Below are 24701 nucleotides of genomic sequence, written 5' to 3' on the forward strand. Positions count from 1 at the left end.
GATAGATATTAATTGATGTTCTCCGCTATTCTCAAGCTTTAAATAATAGGCATAACAAAACCAAAAGAATAAGAATCAGTAACTGTTTTTTTCATCGTTGTCTCCTAAACTAAGAATGCGTTAATCAATGATATATTCGTACTGGAAGCATAAAATTAAACAAATATTTGTCACTGAAATGTCCAGTGCAATGGTTTTAAAGGTCATAATACATTTATACATTAATTGAATTTAAACAATAATGTAGTCACGTAGTCAATGCAAACATTATGCAAGAATTGATATTTTAGCTGAAACACTTACTGTTGTCTACCTTTAGGTTTTGAATAATAAATAAAAGGAAAATCGAGAGTGTTTTACGGTTAAATGTCTAAGTTTGACAGCTTTACATATAGGTTGAAAAAAAATGTTTCAATGGAGACATTCAAATGCGTCATGCCGTTTACACTGTCTAAAAGATCTTCAATACAAACACAACCATCAAGAATAGAAATTCAGCAATCTATTTTTAAGATTTTACTGTTATATTTTATTAGGAAATTCTAAACGTTTTACACGGGAACATAAGTAATAAGACAAATTTGTTGATAAAATTCATTTAGGAATCGCCTTTTGTTACATTCTTACATTACATCATCGATTTACTATAAGTTGTATAGCCTTTAAATTAGACACAGTTAACGCTGTAGATCAAAGTCTTTTAAGCATTAGGAATAGTTTCTTTCCGGCTTTAATCGTGAACATGTCACAATTGATATTTACAGTTGAATACCCATGTTTGAAGTGACTGTTACTACTTATGTTGATGTTTTCTTCACGTTTATAAATGAAGTGATATCAAGCTCTCATGCAACATACTAATACAGATTTCTTTTAAATATGATTTGCAAATTGAAAGATGTTTAATTAATCTAAATTCATGTGCTAAGTTTACATCTGCCATAAAGGACAATATGTTTTAAGTTGGGTTCACATATTCATGTTATACTACAAAACTTTTATTAATAAAAGCCACAGGATTCTGGTTTGAACAGTAAAATGGTTAATTATTTTAAAAGCGTTAAGAATGATGATTTTGTCAATATTATGTGTCATATCCATGTTGTACAATTTTTTAGGGGTAAGGGATTGATTTACACACTATAGATTTACATTCCGCTGAACATATCGAACATATCTATTGTATAGTTGATATATAAATTGAAAAATGCACTACCACATAATAAGGTCTGATCAAAATAACTTTATTTTAGAAGAAAATAAAAGGAACAAAAATGTATATGACGACTGAAGGAATGGAGAAGTTTAAATCCTATAAAAACATGATTGATTGATTGATTGATTGGGTTTAAGGTCCGAGCCGCAATATTTCAGCTATATTCAGACGATGATTAGCGCTGCCGTAGGCCTATTCTTTTGACACCTGGACCTGCACGGGGCCCTATAAAACAGGACCCAGATAATAAGGAGTTATTAGCTACCAAAGATGTATGTGTTTAGTATTTGTACATCTTAATAAAAAATTTTTAAATCATTTGTCAGTTATCCACATCTGAAACTAGTACGAAAGTAGGTGGGAGGGAAGAGCTTATTACTATCATACATGTGTGATTTATTCTAAAATGATTTCTCTTACAAGTAACACACATTAAAATAAGAAACAACTAGGAAAATGCGACTAAGAATGTATTCACATATCAAACCAGGTTAATAAAAAGTCATTAAATACCTTGCTAATTTTAACCAACACAAAACACTTCCTACAGCAATGTAAACACATTCTATATGTATCCTGTCACCAATAGTATATCAAACTATCATATGATTTGACACCCTTTAACACATTATCATATTAATTATTTACAAACATATTTAATGATTACTTAATTGATTGTTCGTCATACTTTAAGTGATATGAAAACTTTTATATTGACATTTGAACAAATTATTAGTAAGTACTTGAAACTAGTATATCTGTAAAGAACCTGACATTATATGAAGATGGACCTTTTCTTCGATTGTTAAGAATGGATTTATTCTTGCCACGGAAATGTAAGGTACATTTAACTCTTTTATAATAGATTTAGCTAAATGCCAATATTTTATTGTTCATATATTACAGTTACATCTCACTACAGGAACAGAAATAAAGCGTTTTACCCATAGATGTTAAAGTACACTACTACAGAGTAGAGAATAATATTTAAAAGTTTGTATCAGCCATAATACAAATCAAATGTATCAATATAACCACAATTAGTGGAATAAAAATACCTTATTTTACAAGCACTTTGATGAATGGCATGGATAATAATTGATATGATAAGCCAAAAATTTAAATTGAATTTCAATCGCCACTTGCATGTGACATAAGTGAAAAGTGGGACAATAACTATGTGAAAACCCAGTGTTTACAAGTTTTACGAAACACTTGTGAAAGCCTCTGTTTGTTGAAAAAAAACCCGATAATTTGTCGCCAGTGATTTTATTAAGAAAAAAAAAAAGTAAATCAGTATTTTGTTTCTTGAATGAAATAGTACATTAGGTAAACGATTTATCGAGAATTGTAATGGATCTTAGCGTATAAATCTTGTCATGACAAAACTTTCTATTCCGTCTGGCGTTACTGATAAATCATTATTTGTGGTGTCATAATACAATGACTTATCTACCGAACTATCACAATTTTTGCCTAAACCTATATTTATTTACCATTTTCCCATATTCTTTAGATTACCGATTGAATCCCTTGATTTCCCTTCCAGAAATCCACCGTCCATTTTTTCTATATTGATATTAACTTTTAGAGCACAGATTGGCAAACTGTATATATATGATGTAGATATTCATTGTTGAAAAAGAAATACGTCAATAGTAAACATGTACAAAGATGATTATTTCTTTTTGATTTTCTTTTAATTTGTACGATTTAGAAGTCAAAGTTGGTGTTCTTTAATTCAAAATATTTTCTATCTTACTTTTTATGCTTAATTTTGTAAAATTTCATGAACATATATTCCAAGTCTTGCCTTACGTGGCAACTAAATCATTTTTATTTTTTTTAGTATAACAACATTAAAAAAATTGACGGTGACAGATGATAGGTGAACTGTAGTTCTGTACTATATCCTAAGTCTTGACAATTTATGTGTAAAGCTAATGACTATGCTCTAAGACGGATGTGAAGACTCTGATACCACATTTATAACTTCCATTTAGTAACAGAAACCGTTTTATCTTCAATTGTTAAGAACTCGCCAATGTTACAGAGTTTTAAAGATAGGCATATGGCCAAGTTAGTAATCTGATAATATCGTCAAACGATCAACGGTGTACTAGGATTTATCATTAACTTTGCGATCAGTTGGGTATATCGATCCCAATGAGGACAATTATATTTTAAATGTGTTTTCAAACAAGTGATTACTTTTTAGTAAGCGCAGTATGCAACCCCAACCGATGCACCTGGTTTTTGATGGTGTTTCGTTGAGTTATCTGTATTTGATTTCAGTATGATTTCATTTGGTATCTGCATGTGGTTAAGTTTTTTTCCCTACGTCTTTGTATACCAACTTGACTTCACTTATGATGTCGTGTATTCAATTAAACATTCAAAGATTACTTCGCACATGTTATAAAATTTTTAAGAGTAATCAAGGGAACCAAGGTTATTGCGGTAATCAAAAGAATGTAATCAGGGGCAAAGACCTGACATGGAAGAGTAATCAAGGGAACCAAGGCTATAGCGGTAATCAAAAGAATATAATCCAGGGACAAAGACCAGACATGGAAAACAGACACACACAACAAAGAACATATAGTAATTAAAAACTGGGAGCATGGACCAGGTGCACCGGTAGGGAAAGCGTCCTCTGCTTTTCTAGAAACACCCGCCGAGTTGCTCATAAAAAGTCAAGTCCAGGGTAGACAAACGAGGAAAAGTAAACTATGACTCGTTGAATAAATCAGTTTTCATGATGCTGATGGATACATCATAACGATCCACGAGTTCATGATGACGACCGAAAACAGACATACACAACAAGAACATACAGTAACTAAAATCATACATAGAAAGTAACAAAAGCAAATGAGCAACTCGGACTCCACGAAAAACTGGGAGCATGGACCAGCGTCTTCTGCTTTTCTAGAAACACCCGCCGAGTTATTCATATAAAGTCAAGTCCGGGGTTGACACACGAGGAAAGGAAAACTATGACCCGTTGAATAAATGAGTTTTCAGATGGATACACCATAACGATCCACGAGTTCATGAGAACTTCTGTAGTGATGACTTCAATCTTGTAGCAATATAACCCTGTTCCAGAAGCCTATTTGTTAGAGTTCTAGTGCGATAGAAAAAGTCTGCGTAGTTTCGGCAAGCTCTGGCATAACGTATGAGTTGTGATATGAACACTCCATACGCAGGTGCTGAAGGGATGTTGCCACAAATGAAAGGAAAGTTGAAAAGTCATCACGTTTCTCGTAAAGTTTTTGGTCAATAGTTTACCGTCGATTTCTAAGTGTAGGTCAAGATAAGAGGCTGACTTCACAGTGTCTGCAGTATCCTTTATCTCAAGTTCTTTTGGGTAGATGCGATGTATCAATTCCCCGAAATTAGGATTGTGTAAAGATACTACGCCATCTATGTAGCGGAAACTGAGATTGAAGGATCTAGCCAAACGATATTCTTTCTTTCTGATCAGATCAGCTATAAAGTCAGCCTCATAAGAGTGAAGGAATAGGTCAGCAAGTAAAGGAGCACAATTTGTTCCCATTGGAATGCCGACCGTTTGTTGAAAAACACGTCTACCACACTGGATAAAAAATTCTAGCATTTTGTAAACATCTTCCTCTGTATATTTGGAAGATGATTTTGAATTATTTCTTACAAAGTATGAGGAATCTCTACCAAGAACTATATATTGGTATCTAGGTTTACCATCTTTTTTGGAAAAACAACGATGTATAATGTTTTTAAGTCGGGATTTTAACTGAGTATGGGGAATATGAAAAATCATAGGTTTTAATGCTATTATAATTAGATAATAGTATTGAACTAATTGTTTCCAAAAGATCTTTAGAATTTTTCAGGATCCACATTGAATTAATACCATTACGGGAGTAACAAGTGCTGTGGTTGGACTGCAAACCCTCTTTGAAAGTTGTGAGTATAGAAGTTAAAAGTTTTGAAAGAGGTTTTGTGGTACATTTTGCAGATCCAGCTATGAAACGTTGTTTGTATGGATTCTTGTGGAGTTTAGGAATAAGTTACAAATACATTACGAAGGTGGATTTTACGATTTCTTCGTTATTACAGCATACAACTGTACAAATTGATCTATATTTTTGCTACCAATAAAAATGGAAATGGTTAGACCTATTATGAGTGTTATTTCTTTTACAAATGTCATAAACAAAACAAACAAACGGATATCAAAGTTCAATGCAATAAACAAGAAAATCAAAGGACAAAAATCTCTAGTTAAGAACGACGTAAATCAACACCAAAAACTATTGAGAACAGTAGTACTGGATTATGTCTTAAAGTACATTTAATTTCCTGGAACGCAAATATTAAGCCATTAATATTTTGAAGAACTATCGGAGGGTCCCTAAGTAGAGAACTGCAGAATCTGATTCATGCAACGTTTTACATTGATTTTATTCATACAAGTTTTCACTATTCCATATGATATACTTTACTTCAACATAAACGACTTTAAAGGACAAAGATGGTCTTTTTGTTTCTTTTGAAAACATATTCGAATTGCGTCAACTGATAGGCTTCTTTGTTGATGTATCGTAACAACAGTTGTAGAAAGATCTGTTTTTCAACTTTTTTTCCGAACGATTTAAACCTGTGTATTATAAAAGAAAGCCTCTCATAAATAATACATATGCAATACATAAGAAAATGTTGTATTTTATTGAGTTTGATGTTCGACACAACTTGTCTGGAATCTTTGTTTCGCATAACAATCGATGTTCGGGATATTCTTTTAGCAACATCCTGTATACTTCCATAGAGGTTTTTTTTAGGTTATTGATATTTTTAGTCATCAGCAATATGTTGTTTATTTTTTCGTAGTAATAAATGTTCCTTTAAAATTCCCATTCAAAAAGCATAACTGTTAAGTAAAGCTAATTTACGTTATAATTTATCCCGTCATGTTATAAGTAATGCAATCTCCCTCTCCATAATAAACCCCAACTATTACAATAGATCAGTTAACATTTTGAAGTGTAACTTTAATCATGTAAAAGTAACTGCTATCTTTAACTACATGTATTATGGCATTAGATTTTTTTTTAAATACTGCATGCTGTTTTGGTTATTGACTGTTTTGCTTGACTTTAAATTCATATCCATCTTTTTCATGCCCAATTAACTGTCTCGCCATCCTGACAGTTCACCTCATTGATAATTTGTCTACTGAAGTGTCATTCAGAGCAAGTACTTTTAGTTTAATTCATTTCAATCAGAAATTGTCCTTTAGAGAGTGTAGTGTGTTTTTTTCTACCGTTTTCCAATTTATTGTTTCGTATAATTAAATATTTAAACAAAATTGTGTGTACAATACATATATTTTTTAACTCATTGTAACTTATTATTAAGTCATTAGAATTAACATCATAAGTTGTTTGTTTGTCGGCAAGGAAATAAGAATTGTGTTCGAGGAAACTCGTGCTCACTACAAATATGCTTTAATTGGTATTTTAATCAAACGCTCAACGGACAAAAAATATATATTATATTATTAGTATTTTGAATTTCATTAACATACCACACGCTTCTAAACAATAACGGAACATATCCCTTGAGACTTCTGTGTTTTTGCTTGCTATAACGATGATACTGGTGGTTTTCTTCTCACTATCTTAAATAATCTAAATTGTAATAATTATCATGACTTGTAAGTGCGAATTCATTTGTTATAAATGAACAAAAACTTTGACTAAAACGATAGAACTAAAACCATTGACATGTGGAGTCCTCTCTTACCAATCACTAGATTGATATATAGTATTGAAGACGTCATTACAATCAATTCATCGATGGGCTTAGCTCTTGTAGCTGTCAGATTCGTTAGCATCTGTTACTAGTGGAGTTAAACATGCTACCAATAAAATATTTTTCATTCAAGATTTTTACCGACTTAGGATAAAACATATGCGAGTTTTGTTGACATTTTCATACTTTTCTTAAGCATTTTGTCGATGTATGGATTTGTGGAAATAATACGAACTATTTGACTTATTTAATATTCATTAATTGACTGAAATGATGAGAGGGATACTCGTATATTTTTCCTGCTCACTTTGAAAAAAGTAGGTTTTAAGGCTATAGTACATTTTGCATAATACAAAAACGATCAATTGGTTAAGGAATGTTATATAGTTGGCAAATAACTTCAAACAAGTTTTCATTATAATTAAGAAACGTCAAGAAATGATTAAGAAATTCGATTTGAGCTTTATCTACAGGGCATTCATTTGAATTCTGTAAGTAAAGGGACGATAATGCCAACGGTTTGTTTTTGTTAAACTTTCACACTTATTGTAAACTGTTTATCTTATCTCCAGGAAAATTGCTAAGAAGTTAATTTAGAACGGTTGGTTTATAAATGCTATTATTTCTATAAACAAACGATTGGAAGAACTTGGAGATACAAGTATAAATTGATTTATATTGATAAATTGCATATTTGATTGCAATTATATTCTTTTGTTCTTTTGCAGTAACACCGACAATGGCATTGGAAAACGATACAGTATTTAATACGGCACCTATACTTAACACAACGGGTATTGTAAATCTATCCCTTTATTTGGAATTTGTAAATGGATCCACTCAAGAAGATATGAACAAAGCAAAACAAGAAATGGAAACACCGTCGGCTGTTATGTTAAATGTCTTAACTGTTTTATTCTGTGTGATTGGCATCGTTGGAATTTGTGGAAACGTTTTAGTTATTTGTGTTATACTATTAGACAGAAAAATGAGACAATCCGTCACAAATATCTTTATTATGAACCTTGCTATTGCTGATTTTCTTATCATGGCCTTTGGTATACCCGAAATCATCTTATTTAGATTGAATAATGGATGGACATTTGGAATTACCTGGTGTAAAATTAACAGATATATTTTAGTTGTGTCACTCTATACTTCAGTGTTGTCGTTATTATCAGTCTGTGTAGAAAGGTAAGTTTTATGATGATGGATCTGAATCACAAACATTAATGGGGCAAGGCATGTTCTGTTTCATTGTTTCATTCATAAACCTACACATAGCACGGAAAGTCCCATGCTTTTCCAATCTCATTCACAACCTACACAAAGCAAGGAACGTTCCAAATTGTTCCCGTCGTATTCACAAACCTTCAGAGCAAGTAATGCCATAGTCAAATTTCTGAATTGTAAACAAATATCATTCGATCAATATAGAAATTTCGTTCCGCTTCATTTTACAGAAAAAAACATTCAATATTCCGTTTTGAAGCAGAATACTTTGAAAAAGTCGAACATTATACAGCGCAGAATTGTTGAGAAATGTAAATGTAAAAAACTCAAACCGATCTTACAATACGATATCTCAAAATCTGTAATTACTACCTATGGTTTAAAATACATATAGAGATACACTGTTGAAAAAGGCGAATCGCTGACGTTTCAGATAATTTTCTCGCTGACCTTTTCTAAAGACGATTAGATAAAGTAAACTCTGAAAAGGGTAAGGTAATGAAATAGTTACTGTTTATATACAAAGAAAATTGAGCTGTCCTTGTTCGATGATGAAACAATGATCTGGAAAAATATGAAGCACTAGAAATCATTTTGCGATCCTTAGCATTGACTATAATATTCCGTAGATGTCTTTCCTCATCATCATGTTAAAATGCAGTCTTCTTTTATTACAATATCGAGATACATAACAGATATCATTATAAAACTTTTTTAAAATTCTCATTAAGTTTTTGATAGAGTTTTCAAAATATACATAACACGCATAGTCAACAGAAAAAAAAATCATCTATAAAATTAGAAAACAATCTTTTACGAGATAATTAGCGGAAAAAACTTTCTACTGTAATATATTCGGAAATTCAGTTGTTTTACAATAAAAAACAAAAACAAACAAACAAACAAAACAATTCAAACAAACGTTAGGTGGCCCCATTTGTATAGAAGTTAATTAAGACAGTTAAGATAAATAATATTTACTCCGTTGAATACAAATTTCTATAACGATTTAAATATTGTAAAAGAAATCTAGATTTTCTTTTCATTGTTGAAACATCTATGTGAATCCTGACCAGTTAGACCTAATTATGTCAAAATCAAGTTCAATGATTTGTTTAAAAGGATTGTCATCGAAATACTTTCTTGTCATAAATAGGAAAGACTACAGTGTTTATCCTGTGGAATAATCAAACTGCAATTCTCAAAGTATTTTAATAAATTGATAAGAAACACTTTTTATTTACTGTCATTAGATTGTACTTAACACAATAAACAAGCAAGAATGGATGCGTTTATTCAATGGACACACGCCCAGTTTAGTGTAAAAATTACTTTTCAATTTGTTACTATTTACTTTCACTTTGGTATTACAAAGTACATATTTACATCATTAAACCAGCTCATGTGGAAGTATTGGCGGTAACATGTGGCATCGATGATATTGTTTAGTTATTGTGAAATAAAATATATCCTTCAAATATAATTTGAAAAAGTATTTTCAAATGTTGCCTCATTGAACCCTATTCTAAGTAATTAGTAAACATGGCAAACAACTTTCTGGTAAGACAAAATGAAGTTATACGTGTAATTTAGTTCTATTTAGAGACTTGTAAATTTGAGAAATTAAATTGAAAATCTTTCCAAGTCCCTGTTTAAAATGAAATATTGTTTTCTCCTTACAGGTTTGTAGCGATCGTTCATCCAATCAAGGCTCAGATACTTTGCAATCGTCGGAAAAACATTATGGCTGTAGGTGGAATATGGATAATTGCAATTGCATGCGGAACTCCAACAGCATTATTTAATCGAATTGCTTCATCGCCTAACGTTACAAACATGTCATACTGTGTTTCTTTATTCCCGAGTCAAAATTCCTTCGTCATTTTCAAATATTTGGAGTTTTCATTTTACTATTTTATACCAGTGTGCATTCAAATAGTTATGTACTCGATTATAAGCAAACGTTTGTATGTCAGTACTGATGAACTACACACTAAGTTTCAGATGAGAAAAGAAACTAATTCAAGAAAAACAGACCGTACAGCAGAAACAATCAAAGCAAGGAAAGGCGTCGTTAAGATGTTGGTTGCTAGTGTAGTTGTGTACACGCTTTGTTATGCACCGCCTCAGATTTTGTTATTTTACAATACTCTGTCAAATACTTTGTTTCATGAGACATGGTCTTTCCAGGTGTTTGTTACTGTTATAGCGTACATAAATTCAGCTGCAAATCCAGTGTTGTACAGTATTTTCAGCCAAAACTTCAGACGAAATTTTAAGCGTTGTTTGTTTTGTATGTGTCTTACATATTCAAAAGAACCGTACATAAGAGCGAGGTTCACAGATCCTTTTGAATCTCGTGGAATCTCTAGAAAGGTTAGCACAACGAGAACGACTATTTCCAGGCTTTGAATCGTAATATAAATACATTTTAATGTGTCAAAGCACCTTTTTCATGTAGAAACACCTTAATAAAGTGATCGATGAATCACACTGGATTTGTTATGTAGCTAATATAACTAAAATAAACATGAACGGTAAACACATATTGAATGTTTTCTGCATAAATAGTTTGTCATTTACATTGACTAGTGGACAAAGTTGTAGCACATCACATTTTGGATGGTAGAATAATCTAGAAAACAATTTACATTTAATCAGCAAAGTAAAAACCATCATTCTACCTAAAAAGGTGGTGAAGAAAGTTATGGCTCGAAACCTCCGTGTATAGTTAAAACAACACAAATGTGAAAAAAAACTTCAATGTCTAACTTTACTAAACAAAGATACTTTTCATGTGTTGTTTTGTATTAAAAATAAATGTTTTACATTTTCTATGTGTCATTATAAAATAATATAATAAACAATCTATCTACAAAGAAAGATTTGTCAGTAGACCTGCCATGTTGATCAGGTATTATCTATTTGTCCATCTGCTAATCAATTCTGTGGTTTGTTAATTGATTTAAAATGTTTATTAATTTCAGGAAGTCGATGTATTTCAATGTAGCCACGATTGCTACATTTGACATTTAACTTAACAATGCATTGCTGTTTTCTTATGAACTTATATCAATGGATAAAAGTTGTCAGTTTAAAAAGCGATTTTTTTAACACTTTCAATGAGAGAAAGGAGTTTCAGTCTACTAATTCAGCTTTATTATTTTCGTGGGTTAGTCCTACTTTTTTAACCAACTGTATAACGTTTAGTTTTTGATGTAATAATGACCGATCTTTTTCGTCGTCGATTCTTCTAAATTTAACATAATGGCAAATCTGATAGTCAGTAACTACATTTTACTACAAGTATATGAAAGAGTAATCAAGGGAACCAATATTCTATCGGAAATCAAAAGAATGCAATCCAGGAACAAAGACAAGACATGGATAACAGACAAAACATAACAAAGAACATAAAGTAACTAAAATAATACATACAAAGAAACAAAAGTAAATGAGCAACTTGGACTCCACTAAAAATATACGAAAAATTATAAGGCATTATACTGTTTGTACACTTACATATGACTGAATACATTTGTCTTGTATTCAGAAATCAGAAAAAAATCCCAGCGAAAGTCATACATACTCAAAGAACATATGAAAAAGCAATTTAAGTATTTACATGAATATAACATTAAAAGTTGAATGGTCATGATACATGTGTTTGCAATGATATTTTTAAAGTAAAACAATCATAAGCGTGTCAACATGTGAAGGAATTTGAGTACAACAACACTGGACAATAGAACCAGATCTATATTAACAATGGTATCAACTTTTTAATTCACCTGAAGAAACCTTCTAGAACAAATGATACGTGTCTTAATATATTTAACATCATGTGCTTATTAGAAGACTACGATTTAAGACAAAATGGTTTATACTTTGCTTTTTATATGATATAAAAGTTTTAATTGTTGTTGACTATTACACTTGACAGCACACAACAATGAAGTGCGTGAACGCAAATAAATAAAATATATGAACAGTAAATAGAAAACAACAAATTTTACACATTTATAGTAAATATGTAGTATATATGTTGATAGTCAAGATCAAAGTGAAGGATAAAGTATTCAACTGACAATCTTCACTAGTTACAAATAATTTCAGCTGAAAATCCACACTAATTAAAATTAAATGTCATCACAGATAATGATATATTTTTTTAATCATAAAAAAAAAAATAAATTATGAAAGTTTGAAACTACACGTGAAATTGTTGTAATTATTGACGTTATTAATCATTTTTACTGCACCACACCTGGCGGATGCAACGTATAATTATTTAAAACCTTAAAAAATCAAAGGTCTTTTTATCATACCGAGTGAGAAATTTGGGACAATTCATAACTGCAAACTTAGTCACCGTGTTTAATATAATCAAATTGTTGACATGTACTTTCTGTGCAACTACTACTATATCAGGATGTAATCCTAGAAAAAATAAAGGCAATCAGGTTATTTATAAAGTAGGATGTCTTCCTTTGCATTTGGATTGTTTTTTTTCTGTTCTGTGTATTGTCAATCCATTAAGTACAAATTGTTTCCTCACCTGTGATATTTTTACTCATAAATCGATTGTTTAAATCTATTATGATATCTACACAATAGATGATATTGTTGTGAACACATTACAAATGAACTTGTGCAAAGGGGCGCCCACAACATGATTATGAGTGTTATTAGAGTAACAAAACGTTCTTCGTAAACATATTGTTGTCATATTTCTACATTCTTAGAAAAAACATCTCCTGGAAATGAGTGCTCGAAACAATAGCTTTCATTACGTTGACAATAGCGAATAAATTTGATATTTAATCCGTAACTCTAGTTACCTCATTGAAAGATCATATCCTTTAAGAAATAACAGATTCTGATAATAAATAATTGATTATTATTTTAAATGATGCAACAGCCTTTTATAATTCTGCTTTTCATTGTATTTATTGTTTGTTTGTCGTCTTTTTCTTGTTCCCAGGATTTTTTTTAACCCCGTGCAGGTCTGTGTGTCAAAAGAATAGGCCTGCAGCGGCGCTAAGCTTGTAAAAGGCGACTAAATAGTGCTCAGAAACCTAGCCGGGGGCTAGGCGCTCTGCCTACAGAGCACTGGGATGTGTGCCCCAGGTGGTGGAATGGGGTACCTCTGGCGTGTTATTCGCTGGGGTTGTCAGGCTATAATACGGAAAACCTGACCGCAAACCATAGTGGTGCACCGAGTTGGGAAAGATTCCACGTTCCTCGCACGTTAAAAAACCCTGCTGAGGTATTCGATAGGAGTAGGAACCTTTGCGCTCCGCCACAGGAGGCTAAATTGCCCGACCCTACCGAACCCCCCTTTTTCTAGTGGCAACTAAAATTTGTCGACCCTATTGTCATTGTGTCCCATTCCTTGTTTCATTTCATCATCAGTCATGTTCATTTTATCATTCATTTCATGTTCATCACCTGAATATAGCTAAAATATTGCTGCTCGGGTGTTAAACCCCAACAATCAATCAATCAATCATGTCCAAGGATTTTCAATCGGTTATCATACTTATCCATTTAAAGGGTAATGTAATCAAGGGATCCAAGATTATAGTGGTAATCAAAAGAGTGTAATCCAGGGACAAAGACCAGACATGGAAAACAGACATACACAACAAAGAACATAAAGTAACTAAAATCATACATACAAAGTAACAAAAGAAATGAGGAACTCGGACTCCACTAAATACTGGGAGCATAGACCAGGTGCACCAGTAGGGTAAGCGTATTCTGCTTTTCTAGAAACACCCGCCGAGTTGCTCATAAAAAGTCAAGTAAAGAAATTAATTAGGTAACACATACTTGTACGAGTTACGCTTAACTTGGTTTCAGATCATTGAGATTATATTTATTGGTTGTAGTTTCGAAGTCAATGACAACGATATCATCAGAGCACATGTTGTAATTTAGTGCAGCAAATTTCTAAACTCTTTTTTTAAAATTCGGTACCAAAATATCAAATCAGATAAACATAGTGCAGTGAATCACAAAAACAATACCTTCCCTTTCCGTATGTGATTAGATACTTTTGACCTTAACAATCAATAGTGCTCATGATCTTAATAAGAACTACATATGCACCAAAGTGTTCATTATTTTTGAAGGGTGTGTATTCTAGAGTTTTCAAGTTTCGAGTTTGCAAGAATATTAAAAAGAAAACATTAACTGCGATCTTGTCTTTGGCTTGATAAGTTTAATATCGATGGGGCTCAATATCTGGACTTTCACTTTACTAAGTTTGGTCAAAATAATTGAAAGATTGTACAGTGTCTGCAAAAATATCGGAAACTATCGAGGTTTAACTATTTAGAGTGTCCACTAACATATATTATATAATCTAAAGTTATTTCACGATGACCTTGGTCCATACTAACACCCTGACTATCTATATGGTCTTGATATGAACAACCTCTTTACTAAGTTTGTTTAAATAAGATTTATTGTTGTTGATTGTTTAATGTCTAAGTGCAAACAGTTCATGTGCAAACAGAACGGAAAATGCTCTGAAAGATGTTGATTATAGTGTGTTCAATAGCATATTACATAGTTAAATTGTTACTAAGACCTTAAAACTAAAAATTGCTTAAGATTGTAAACCAACACCTGAGAATTTAAGAAAGGGCGCAACGAAAATTCATTCTATTGATCACCGAAACTGTATTGAGATAAACATTTGTTGTATATCTGTTTCATAAATATGTTGCAAATTTCTAAGCTTTATTTGACCAATTCTGTATCAGACTAAACTACGATATTGATAAAGTAATATACATTGCAAAATCTATACTCGTATATTAGAAAATAAAACAAACACATTAGTTTTGGTGGTTTATTTGTCAAAGCCTTTGAGAACTATTCTGCGTAAGAAACCTGCAATGAGTGGCACGTCATTTTGAGAACCTTTCTGTGTAAAGATCAGGCAATGAGTGGCACATCATTTTGAGAACCCTTCTATGTAAGAATCAGGCAATGAGTGGCACATAATTTTGAGAACTATTCTTTGTAAGAATCGGCAATGAGTGACACATCATTTTAGTAATGTTTGCCTTAAATATATGCAGTTACATCTAGAAAACAACAAAAAAAAACTATTCAAATTTATCTGTGACGTAGATATATTTTGACTGCTTATATAGGGAAAAAGTGCGGGATTTTTTTTTACCGCCATCTTTTCATAGTGCATTTCAACTAAACTTGACGAATAAATATTTTAAGGAGACAAGATTTACAAACACCTTCTTGGGGTAATGGAGTTAAAATACTTGGCGATTGCAAAAAATAATAATAATAATAAATAAATAAATAAAAAATAAAATTCTGCGTTTCTTTTCTTTTTGTTCCACACCTTACATTCATTTTGTCTGATTCTTAGACAGATTGGACAAAACTCAACAAGCTGATGATCACCGATTAGAACCCAGTCATTGCAAGCAACCTATAAACTGCTAAGGCAATTCACAGATGGAAGTCCGACATGTTCCAACACTATTTCATTCATTTGAATGCAGAGTCTACCTCTGATGTCTTCCGCCGTTTTAACATCAATTAAATTAGACACCATTTGAAGTCCATGCTCTTATATCATCATCCTATAAAATATATCGGGAAGCAAGCGAACGTTATCATTTTAAATTAGGTAAAAGAACGTTTAGATTTCAGATTGTTGGGGCCACCTTTCTGGAGTCCTTTTTGAATAAGGGCTAACTTAGTTTTTTTACCTATTAAACTCGTGAAACTATCGATGAAATGGCATAATGTAAAGCATACCATCTCTTACAGAAATTTTGTTTTATGGAAAACATTAATTATCGGACTAATAACTGAACACACACACACAAAAAAAAGATTTATTAAAAAAAAATTAAATTATATTATTGTATATCTGTTTCATAAATGTAATGCAAATTTCTGCGTGCGTGAATTGATTTTAAGTGTGTCATTAAGTTTTCATTGACCAATTCTGTAAGAAACCAAACTACGATACTAATGTAATAATATGAATGATTGATTGATTAGTGTTCAACTTCCAAATAGCAACAATTTTAGCTGTATCCGGGCAATGAACATGAAATGGTGATGAAATGAAAATGGGATGGGACACAAAGATAACAGTGTTAAAATTTTGATTGCCACTGGAAACAGGGAGAGGTAGAAGGGTCGGGCAAATTAGCTTCCTGCGGCGGAACCAAGGTTCCTACTCCTGTCGAATACCACAGAAGGGATCTTTAACGTGCGAGGAACGTGGCATCTTTCCAATACGTTACAGCACAAAGGTTTGCGGTCAGGTTTTCCAATTTACGCCCCAATCATGTAGCAAACCATGCAGGGTTACCTCATTCAACCACCTTGGGCACGCAACTTAGTTGATCTGTGGTCAAAGCGTCCTGGTCCCCGGCTAGGGTTCTGAGTGCTATTAAGTCGCCTTCTACGACAAACTTAACTTTAAATATTGGGTAAAACAATTTCCAAGGAGTATTGATAATCAAATTATTTCAAAGAAATGTCAAATATATAGTATCGTCTTTATAGAAAGCACTTTGTCTATCATCGGAATCCGTTTGAGACATTGAGTTACATGCACTCTTTTTGTTTTGTTTTGTTTTTTATATAAAAAATAAACTTCGTACACATCCATTTATCTGATTACTAACAGTTTCCTTCATAGCATAGAAAAGAAAGGATAAAGCATTCGAAAAATTCATTATCCCTAAAACAGCAAAGACTAACACGATTTCTCACCACAATTATCTTAACATCGAAGTATAAAGTTCTCTGGCCAAACAATGTAGCAGTTTATTGTAACAGATGACAAACTTTACCTCTTAAAAAAACAAAATATTGTCATAGGCGGGCGAGTGGTCATGTATGTTAGCGAGCGATTTGTGACGTTTGTTTTTTTTTCAGCTTAGTGTTTGCTATATTTGTTAGTGATAAATTCTAGCTAATTTGCCAATTTTTATAGTTTATTACATATGGTTGATGATATCCAGTTTCTTCATGTAGCGGTAAAATAAACATATATCAACTTAAATATTCAAATAAAATGGACTTTCAATAATAACATTTCATCAGATAAATATTTTCTGGTCCATTTTGCCCCAAAATGCGTCGTGAGCCATTTGTTGATCAAAATAGTTATGCTTTTTAATCCGGTTTATAGAAAATCAATGTTGTGTACGTTCCTTTAAGAATACAATACTTTATTTCAATAAGTTAAAATCGAAATGAAAATAACTTTTTTCATATTGCTCCCCGTATAAATGTACTGTTTCATTGTATAATTTCATACGGAGTTAAAAAAAAAAACAAAAAAACTTTGCAACTAATTTTAGATTTTCCCTATCCGTAAATTCTACTTCCGTATCATAATGTACCGTACCTATGCTTTTACATTATATTGTAAATGTCAGTTCATGAAAGGCTTGGAATAATATGATGCCATTAGTGCACGAGAGCCGTATTTATATGACCAAATGGACTCATATACTGGCTCACGATACCTATTGGGGTGGATAAGTTTATAAATCCACTATAAATCCTGGCTTATGATATGCAAGAAGATTCAGTATAATCTGAATCCAATGATTCGTTTAACGCACCATACTTTAATGATATAAATTAAAAATAGCTTTTTGATTATGAATGACCATAACAATCCTTTCTGAATACTTAGGCAGTATTTTTAAATACCTTAACTTTCGAGATATTTCGCAACATTAACAACATCGGCAATGGCCGCCAAAGTTGAAAACAATCATTTTCTATGGAGGGAAATGGGAGATTTCATATGTTCCTAAAAAGTAGCAGTTATTAAGAAACTTGCAAAGTACTCCAATGATGTTTGGATGATTCATTATGACAGAAGGGCTTATAAAACAATGTAAAGGTAAAAATTCATTAATAATAAAAAATACACTATCAGCTGACAGTATCACTATCAATATGAAATTTGCTAAAGATATTGTGGCTTCAGTATTTTAGCTTTTCAATGGAAGATTGAGATAAAGCATCATATGCTACTACCTTTCATGCCAGATCTCAAGTTCCAGCTATGTTTCCCTAAAACTATGTAGACTGGCAGGAATTTTTTAGTATAATATGAAATATATGATGAAAAGTTGTATCCATGTTCATAGGCTACAACAATATATCAATATGGATAAAAGTAAAATCCCGATATTATGCGCACCCAAAGAAACGGAAGGTATTAGTGGCGGGGAATAATAACAGTATCTTTAATCTTTTTCTCTTATATGACTTACCGCATCATAACACGTGACTGAAAAGGATCTCTTATTTGAGTTTTCAAAATAATGTTTACATTGCGCTACAAATAGCGAGAACCGCCAGGAAGTGACTCAAGAGCGCGTGTGTGCGTGAAAAAAAATTTTTTGAAATGACTCCTCACACAATTATGAGCACAACTTTATGAGGTTCGGTAATCAGAAGTAACAGCAAGGAAATAAAAAAAAAGACTCTAAATGAGATCAATAAGCAAAAATAGATTAAAAATATTCTAGATGAAGCTGCTAGTAAGGGCAAAGCAGAGAATTTAAGAATGCTGAAGCTCATGGTACTCGTTTATATATGCAATACCTACCACATATTAAATACACATTGCATTGAGTAGCTGAATTATTTTATGTCTTATTTCAATTTACCCATCGACTTCACATCAGACCCTACTATAATTCGGTCTTTGTCGTATAGACAAGACCATAAATTTTTTATAGTTTATCAAATTAATATGTGTGAAGAAGATGACGAATTAAAATATTAGACTAACAACCACATGGTAATCAGCAGACTAAGAAGAATTGCGGATTAGAAAATGCCCCTCCCCAATCGACAAATGACAAAGTCTATGTTACTCAAGAAGGCATTCAGATAAGAAAAACAAGATATGAAGTCCACAACGGAGTCATGTGATAAGTAATATATGACATTTTCATAGCATTTAGCGGTTTGAGAAGAGTACAGTTCTATTGTGACAGAGGTTTTGAATGTACAATATGATTATAGAAAAATGATTTAGAAAGCTTGTGTAAATAAGAAAATTTTGATAGTCGGCTCATTTAGCTAAATGTTTGGATGCGATATTGACAGAAACCTTAAATTACTGTATACAAACACAATTCTTATACTCTGTAATTAATTTTCAAATTAATGTTTCCCCTAATTGATCAGCTGTGAAGTAACAGATCTTGGTCACGGTGATTGTTCTTTAAAGATAGAAAAACTTGTCGTAAATTGATTTATTTTCTCAACATAATTGTTATACAATTCTGATTTTTTCCTATCAATTACTGTGACAATTACAGTTACTGGTGCAACTTGAACAAAACAAGTCGTCTTCGTTAGAAGACTCCATTTTTTATTTATGCCTTATTTTGTAATGTCGTTCTTTTTGTATTATTGTCTTCACTTTATAACCGCAAATTAACGGCAGTAATATATGCATATTAGGCCGTTATTGATAAGAATTTGCCAATGAAACACACATTACCGATTTCTGATTTATAGGTTAATCAAAGAGCATCACTTTTTTTACATTTTCTTCCTATGAAATGGAACTCCTCATGTTCTCCGGGGAAATCAGATCTCTCAATTTGTTGTATTCAAATTTATACTTGATCTCAAATTGAATTTATAATATTTGTTATTTTGTGCTTTTATTTTCTATTTCATAGTACTGTTTCATCAGTACACTTTAAATGTTTGACTTTTTGTATTACAATCTGTCGTGCAAAAACAGTTATAACGTATTTATTCTACCTTAAAAATCGTCAATATAACTTTTGGTCACAATGCCAATACTCTTCGTTTGTCAGCGATTGTCCATGATGAAAGGCAATTGCAAATGGTGTTACTTAAGTAGCCAACGAAATTCATACCCATCAGATCGGGCTGTCGCAGGATAAAATATGACAAATGCACCAGCGTATACATTAAATTCAAAATAGTAAATACTTTCAGAGACCCCCAAAAGGTCTTCAACAAATGTAAACACACCTTTAAGTAACCTCTGAAAGCCCCCTCCCCCCAACAACAATAATAATATCCATGGTAGCAGAACGACGACAATTCTTCATATTCAAACTAAAAAGTAACATAATAACTCTAAGACACATGAATGACCAACAGCACCAAACTGAAGACAGGCACACGAAATCTGCAATTGGGTTAAACAAGTATTATTAGGCCTTCTAATATGATGTCTTCATATCGTCAAACAGTGTATGTCGGTACAACCCTACATGTAGCACCTGTGCATTGTCTATTTTCGTTCGCTTTCGCAACACTCATTTATAAACGTTTACGGGACGATTTAACGGCTGAGAGGTTCTAAATCAATTATATTAATACACATATTTAACACATATGATGACATAAATGTACCAACTTATTTCTTAATTAGTCCAACTTATATACGGGGGAGGTTAAACTGAACAGCCGTTATTTTGGCTACGCCAAGGGATTTTTTGTCACAAAAATTACCGTATTTGTCATATTAGAAAAGAAATAATTTCTTCAGGGGGTAGATTTGTACTTATTTTAACATGGGTTTGGCATTTTAACAAAAAAAATATTCATAATCAATAACACGCATATATACATTAAATGCTATATTTATACAATCATAAAGATTCCAACATTTAAAAAAAGACTTGACAAATAATGAACAGTTTACCCTACCGGTGCACCTGGTCCATGCACCCAGTTTTTAGTGGGGTCCGAGTTGCTCATTTACTTTTGTTACTTTGTATGTATGCTTTTAGTTACTTTATGTTCTTTGTTGTGTATGTCTGTTTTCCAAGTCTGGTCTTTGTCCCTGGATTACATTCTTTTGATTACCGCTATAACCTTGGTTCCCTTGATTACTCTTTGAAATGCTGTCGAACGTATCATTCAATAAACTGCGGAAAAGGTTGAAATTAGTTATTTAAATCCAAAGATAATTGAAATAATCTGAATTGAAAAGTATATATTCAATGGTAAAAGCAGTTCCGTGTGCAATGGTAATTTTCTGTAGATGCATAGTCTCATTCTTCTTATTTTCAATCATGACTTATTGACTTATTGACGTGAATAATGATACCATTTAATTTTTTAAAATTAAATTGTTAAAAAGGTAATTAAAATGTAACGTTGTTTGGAAATATCAGACAAACTCCATTGCTTATTTAGGCTTTTTGACACATTTATATACCCCAGGGTTATATTTGCATTTATTACAGCTCAAACATACGTACATTAGAATTGATCTCTTTTGAATACGTAAAAGTATCAATAATGGGATTGAAATATGCATAATATACACAATGCCAACAAATACGTTAAAATACTTTCAAGTTTTTCATATTTCAGTTAGAACTGAATAGGCTTAATGAATTTTTTTTTTAGAGACAAATGACCGGTTATATTCTTTACTGCGAGCCTTTCAGGCGGTCTTGAACCTATTAATTAATAATTTCCCATATTTTCAAATCTAGTTATTCTAGTTAGAAAAATAAATGGTGGAGATACTCAATATTCACCTAAAATACTAAATTGAAATAATGAAAAACAGTTTTTAAGTGTGGAGCCATATATTGTAAACATCATATGATACATATATTGTATAGACCATGTGATACATTGGAATTGAATGTAGAAAATAAATATGAAAAGTCAAACAAAAATGTAGTACACAAAAAAAATTGCAACATATGTTTTCATGCTTTTCATATGTTTAGGACCTCCATGAAAAAATATGTTTTCAATTAAAATATAAATATATGATACTCTCTCATTCAAATATTTATAGGTAAACAAATGTTTCCCAGATTGTTTCAATTATTAATTTGAATTGGAACTAATTATGCAGTTCATGCATTTTAATGGGTAAAAAGTATATTTTCCTAAGCATATGTTTTGAAACAAATGAAAACATAAGTTGCATTTTTTTCTGTGTAGTACATTGTACCACGATATAGCATAGTGCTATAAACTACTGCAATGGAAAGGATGCGTCATTTTTGCAACGTGACTAGAAAAATAGAAAACACCATATACCTTCTCCATTGCCGATGTGGTATGTAGTACGTTGGTGAGAGAGAACAACCTTTCAACAGAGAAGGAATGGCCATCACAGTGACTACAAATGTAAAACAGAAACCTCCCTCTTAGTCTCCATCTGCCGGACACACCAGGAGGATCTCCACAATTCAGAGCTCCCTTTTAATTGCCATCTGCCGGATACACTAGGAGGATCTCCACGACCCAGACTTCCCTTTTAGTCGCCATCTGAGATCTGACGGACACACCCAGGAGGATCTCCACAAATCAGACCTCCTTTGTAGTCGGCATCTGAGATCTGGCGGATCTTCACAACATTGTAATTACGATCATCGATCATAATAACAACTGGTCTTGAAGTAAAAGAGTGTCTCGGGAAAGTGTTTGGATGAAAAATTACAAACGATTCATCCAGATAAAATTAACAAGAAAAAAATAATTCATCGTTGGATTCATCTAGTTACCGGTATTCACTCTTGAAAAAAAATATTTTTATGCCTTTTAAAAAACGAGTCTTTAAACAGATTATGTACCACTAATGAAGGATGTATGAAGCCCCTACAGATCTTAATACGTAAAGATTCATTTATTCGTTAAATATAAATGAACAGACGAACGTACTACAATACTATCGGAACACAATGATACAAATGCAACTAAAATATATCAATAACGTAGTTCACAAAAACAAGTTTAAATGCCTTCGAATGTGATATGTAAAAAAAAATGATTGACAATACAAAGAAAACTGAAATAAACGATATCGATAGAGAGATCAAAGATTAAAATAAACCTGCCAAACTTTCATTATGGTAGTTGTTTCTTATGCGAGTTGTTAATCATCTAATATAATCTAATAATAATCTAATTGCAAGGACTGATTTTTTTGTTATGCCTTCCCAATATATCAAATTAAGTATCAGTTTAAAAAATCTATAACATTCAAAAGCAATATTTCATTTGGTAAGGAATCTGCTCAGTACCACAGCCATATTTCAAAAAGTACTTTGAAATAAAATTCACGAAAATATTAACCATTTGAATAAGATAAATTTCATCATAAAGGTAAAGGAAAAATCTAACAATAAAACTGTAAGGCTATCATACTTTTTATGTTTCAATGCTAATCCAGTCGATATTCAGTGTAGTGCGAGATGTAAATATTTATAATAAGTAATGTTTCTTATAAATATGAAGAAAATGGTAATTTCAAATGCATACAAAATTCACTTTTTATTACTTACTCAGAAAAATTTATAGACTACACAATCAGTCTTAGTTTTCCTTCATGGATTGGGTATTAAAAACACCGTATTTATTTATTGTTCTCAAAGTATGGAACATTATATGATTACCTAGATTCTATATCAGATTTATTTATTTGATTTTCAAAATTAAAACATAAAACAAAACTTGATATTACATAAAAGTGATGATAAAACCATATTTTATACAACTCCTTACTTAAGACTTTAAAGAAAAAAAAATCAAATTGAATAAAAACTGAGACATATTTAACCATTAGCAGAGCATTGTGTCCTAATCTCCTCCCATATTGTATACACGCATTCATTCACTATCGTAACAATAATAACTAATTATACATAGAACAAATCATCTTTCTCTTACATTTATACGGCTGAGAATATTTTCATAAAAAAAAATTAAAAAGTGAAAATTAAAATGTGGAATTAAACAAAACATCCCACTAAACACCATATGAACAACTAAACACATACAACCACTCGGATGACATGGTGAAAACAACTTCCTACATGTCTAAAGAATCATTGAGATAAACGTAGAAGATAGAAGATAAACGTAGAAGATAGAAGATAAAAATACAATTGCCATATTAAATGATAACGACCAAAACTGAGGAAAAACAAGTTCTCTCTTTTTGAACACACAAGGTGACACGGATACTTTTTCTGATCAGTCATTAGTTCCTAAGTTCTTACAAAATATGATATTTATAAAGAAGCTCCGACGGACATACAAGATAAGATATTTATCAATATTATATTGTTAAGGCGGCAAATCATTTACTTCTCCATCCAATGTTTTCTATATCAATATAATGAGCGTAAATATACCTTAAATTTCAAAGATCTAAATGTTTGTCATTCTTTATCGATTAACGTTAAACGGTAAAAGCGTAATTTGCACATTCAAACACAACAGAAAACAAATTAATGTCATCTCTCTGGTCTCAACAAATATTGATATTGAAACAAATATGCAGCAAGACTTACAACACTCGAATGTACAGTAACAACAACTTCTGATCAAAATGTCATTTCGAAAATGATAAACAGATAACCGCAAAGGTAGTGAACTGACAAAATACACTATCTGAGGA

The 24701-nt window shown here is 31.8% G+C and overlaps 1 protein-coding gene across 3 annotated transcripts; it reads left to right on the top strand.

Moving 5' to 3' along the window:
- The first annotated feature begins 1916 nt into the window (after positions 1 to 1916).
- LOC148623062 (neuropeptide receptor 15-like) lies at positions 1917 to 11119 on the top strand. Of its 3 annotated transcripts, none has more exons than XM_088573560.1 (3): positions 1917 to 2057; positions 7744 to 8209; positions 9931 to 11119. In XM_088573560.1, the coding sequence occupies exons 2-3, from the start codon at positions 7755 to 7757 to the stop codon at positions 10658 to 10660; spliced, it is 1185 nt and encodes a 394-aa protein (XP_088429686.1). In that variant the 5' UTR covers positions 1917 to 2057; positions 7744 to 7754; the 3' UTR covers positions 10661 to 11119. The 3 variants fall into 3 exon arrangements, with proteins under 3 accessions (XP_088429686.1, XP_088429684.1, XP_088429685.1); XM_088573558.1 differs by having other exon boundaries at positions 1996 to 2052; XM_088573559.1 differs by lacking the exon at positions 1917 to 2057 and adding an exon at positions 7143 to 7332.
- The last annotated feature ends 13582 nt before the right edge of the window (positions 11120 to 24701 follow it).

The sequence above is a fragment of the Perna viridis genome, chromosome 3 (assembly GCF_037379345.1).
Source record: "Perna viridis isolate PV_CMFRI_1.1 ecotype Kerala chromosome 3, ASM3737934v1, whole genome shotgun sequence".
Taxonomy (NCBI): domain Eukaryota; kingdom Metazoa; phylum Mollusca; class Bivalvia; order Mytilida; family Mytilidae; genus Perna; species Perna viridis.